General features: G+C 55.2%; 1 protein-coding gene across 1 annotated transcript in view; it reads right to left on the reverse strand.

Moving 5' to 3' along the window:
- RDM1 (RAD52 motif containing 1) overlaps positions 1 to 3,148 on the reverse strand; it is a 10,291-nt gene extending 7,143 nt beyond the window's left edge. The window contains exons 1-2 of the mRNA XM_017836028.1: positions 3,044 to 3,148; positions 1,651 to 1,806 (exon numbers count right to left, since the gene is read on the reverse strand). Coding sequence (XP_017691517.1) covers positions 1,651 to 1,806; positions 3,044 to 3,049 — 162 coding nt within the window. The 5' untranslated portion in view covers positions 3,050 to 3,148. The remainder of the gene's footprint in view (positions 1 to 1,650; positions 1,807 to 3,043) is intronic.

The raw sequence follows: 3,148 nt of genomic DNA on the forward strand, positions 1-3,148 counted from the left end.
AGTTCACATAAAAAACATTCTTTTGAAAAGGAAAAAAGGAAAAAAAGGAAAAAAGGAAAAAAGAAAAAAAGGAAAAAAAAGGAAAAAGGAAAAAAGGAAAAAAGTTTTGCTGCTGCTGTGACCGTGCCAGTAAAACAGGCCACAGGTGATGCCTTCCTTTTAGGAACAGCAAATCTTTGGAAACAAGCACAAGAGTTCCCCTTCTTCTGGGGGAAGCCTTCAAAATTCTGTTGGTGCGTTTACCTTCCTCTTAGCCAGTATAAATGTGAAGTTGTAAGTAAGTATTAGCTATGCTGAGCAGAGAAGGGGTCACACACCTGATTAGAGGAGGATCCTCCTGTGTGTCCAGTGCTCACAGTAAAAGAATCCCTGCCCACTAATGCTCACAACTTGAGCCCGAGGGGTTTCTTATTTGCTGATTTGTGGTAACACCAGCACCTTTTCCATACAAGAGATGTCTCTGGAAAGTCTTCTCCTGACGTTGGTGGCACAAGCCCATCCTTCTTGTTCTTGCAATTTATTCTTTATTGCACTCTGCTCTTTCCTGCCAAAGTCTACCCCCTAGTTCCAAATCCACATGCTTAGCTCCAACCTTGTCCCTTCCAGCCTGAAATCCACCCCCAGTCCCAAATCTCTACCCAATCTACCACCAAAACTACCCCCAGTGCCAAATCCACACCCCAGCCCCAAATCTGCACCCCCTAGCCTCAAATCCAGCCCCCTCAGACTCAAATGCACCCTCCAGTCCCAAATCTGCACCCCGTAGCCTCAAATACTGCCCCTTCAGAACCAAATGCACCCTCCAGCCCCAAATCTGCACCCCCTAGCCTCAAATCCTGCCCCCTCAGACCCAAATACACCCTCCAGCCCCAAATCTGCACCCCCTACCCTCAAATCATCCCCATTCAGAACCAAATGCATCCTCCAGCCCCAAATCTGCATCCCCTAGCCTCAAATCCAGCCCCCTCAAACTCAAATGCACCCTCCAGCCCCAAATCTGCACCCCATAGCCTCAAATCTTCCCCCTTCAGAACCAAATGCATCCCAAATCTGCACCCCCTACCCTCAAGTCGTCCCCATTCAGAACCAAATGCACCCTCCAGCCCCAAATTTGCACCCCCTACCCTCAAATCCATGCCCCCCAGACCCAAATGCACCCTCCAGTTCCAAATCTGCATCCCCATAGCCTCAAATCCTGTCCCTTCAGAACCAAATGCATCCCAAATCTGCACCCCCTAGCCTCAAGTCCTCCCCATTCAGACCCGAATCCACTCCCCATCCCTAAATCTACTCCCAAATCTGCCCGCCAGCCTCAAATCCACCCGCAGTCCCAACCTTCTCCCCAGCCCAAATCTACCCCTAAATCCGCTCCCCTCCTGCCCCGGCCCCAAATACGCTCCCTTAGCCCCGAATCCACACCTCAAGCCCCAAATCCACCCCGCCCCACTGGCTGCTCATCCCTCCCAGCCCCCCCCCGATGGGCTGTGCCCCCCAAAACCCGGAGACACGTTGTCAGTAGCAGGTTTATTCTCCGGGTCTCTTTCCAAGGAGCGGGGCAGCCGTGGCCGGCGAGGGGCCGGAGCGGGGCCGGAGCCGCGGCCGGGGTCAGACGGCGCAGCTCCCGTCCCCGTAGCGCCGGCACTTCATGACCTTCAGGTAGGTCTCCACCTTGTGCAGGTCCTTCTTGAAGCAGCCCAGCAGGCCGTAGTTGTGCAGCAGCGCGTCCTCGCTGCGCACCAGCACGTCGAACTTCTCGTAGGTGGGCTTGAGGATCTGCGGCCCCCGCGGGCTCCGGTCCTCCAGCTCCTGGGGGACGATGGGCAGGGGCTGGGAATGGCACCACAACCCCACGCTCCAGGCTGGGGGCAGAGCGGGTGGGAAGCTGGGAGAGGCTCTGGGGGTGCTGGTGGTGGTGGATGGACACGAGCCCGGGTGGTACCCAAAGGGTGTGACCCACAGTGTGGCAGCAGGGCCAGGGCACTGCCTGTCCCTGTGCGGGCACTGCTGGGGCACCTCCAGCCCTGGGGGCAGTTCTGGGACCCTCAGACAAGGGCTGGAGCATGTCCAGGGAAGGGAAGGGAGCTGGGAAGGGTCTGGAGCACCAGGAGCAGCTGAGGGAGCTGGGGGGGCTCAGCCTGGAGAAAAGGAGGCTCAGGGGGGACCTTGTGGTTCTGCAACTCCCTGACAGGAGGGGGGAGCTGGGGGGGGGGTAGAGCTCTGCTCCCAGGGAACAAGGGACAGGACAACAGGACACAGCCTCAAGCTGTGCTAGAGGTTTTTCAGGTTGGACAGCAGGAGGAATTTCTTCGCAGAAAAACACTGGAAGGGGCTGCCCAGGAAGGTGGTGGAGTCCCCACCCCTGGAGGTGTCCCAGGAAGGCCTGGCCGTGGCACTCAGTGCTCTGGGCTGGGGGACAAGGTGGGCATCAGGCACAGGGGGGACTCGGTGACCTTGGAGGGGTTTTCCAACCTCAGTGATTCTGGGATTCTCTGATCCTCCTCCTTGGCCCAGTGCCAAGGCTCCTCCTGAGCTTTAGATGAGCTCAGGAGGTTCTCTCCCCACCCTCAAAGCATATTTCAAACATATTTTTGAGTGTTTGTGTTTGCAGGAAGGGCAGTGAGGCAGGGGGGATGCTACAGTGAGAACAGAGCTGGGCACAGGCTGCAGGGAGGGAGGAAATTTGCCCCATTTCCGAGTATTTTGCATGGAGATGTAGCAAACATTATGTTGCTGTTACTCCAGTGGATTTAAACAACTGAATATTTTTTGTTGCTGGGTTTGGGTGGACTCTGGGTGTCGACTGTTGTGATTCCTGATCAGTTCTGCTCTGTGATGGGTGTTAACATCTGTTCTGTGTTCTTTTATCCTGTGCAGGGGGGTGTCATGATCTCATTATCTAAAGGTGAGCAAAGTCCACAGGACACCACTGGCCTTCAGAGTGGAAGGTGGGGAGATTTCTCATGGTCCTTGAATCCCCAAGAGCTGAGTGCCCCGTGACTGGGAGATCTCTTATCCTATAATCACGCTACGTTCTGTGACTTACCCTCATCAGGGCCTGGATCCCTTCCTCCAGGTCCTTTAGCTTTTCATACACTCTGTCTGAGGTGCCAAAAACCAGGTTGTTTGTGAACACCTTGCTCAGGTACTG

Source organism: Lepidothrix coronata, unplaced genomic scaffold (genome assembly GCF_001604755.1).
Source record: "Lepidothrix coronata isolate B3197 unplaced genomic scaffold, Lepidothrix_coronata-1.0 Scaffold268, whole genome shotgun sequence".
Classification (NCBI taxonomy): Eukaryota; Metazoa; Chordata; class Aves; order Passeriformes; family Pipridae; genus Lepidothrix; species Lepidothrix coronata.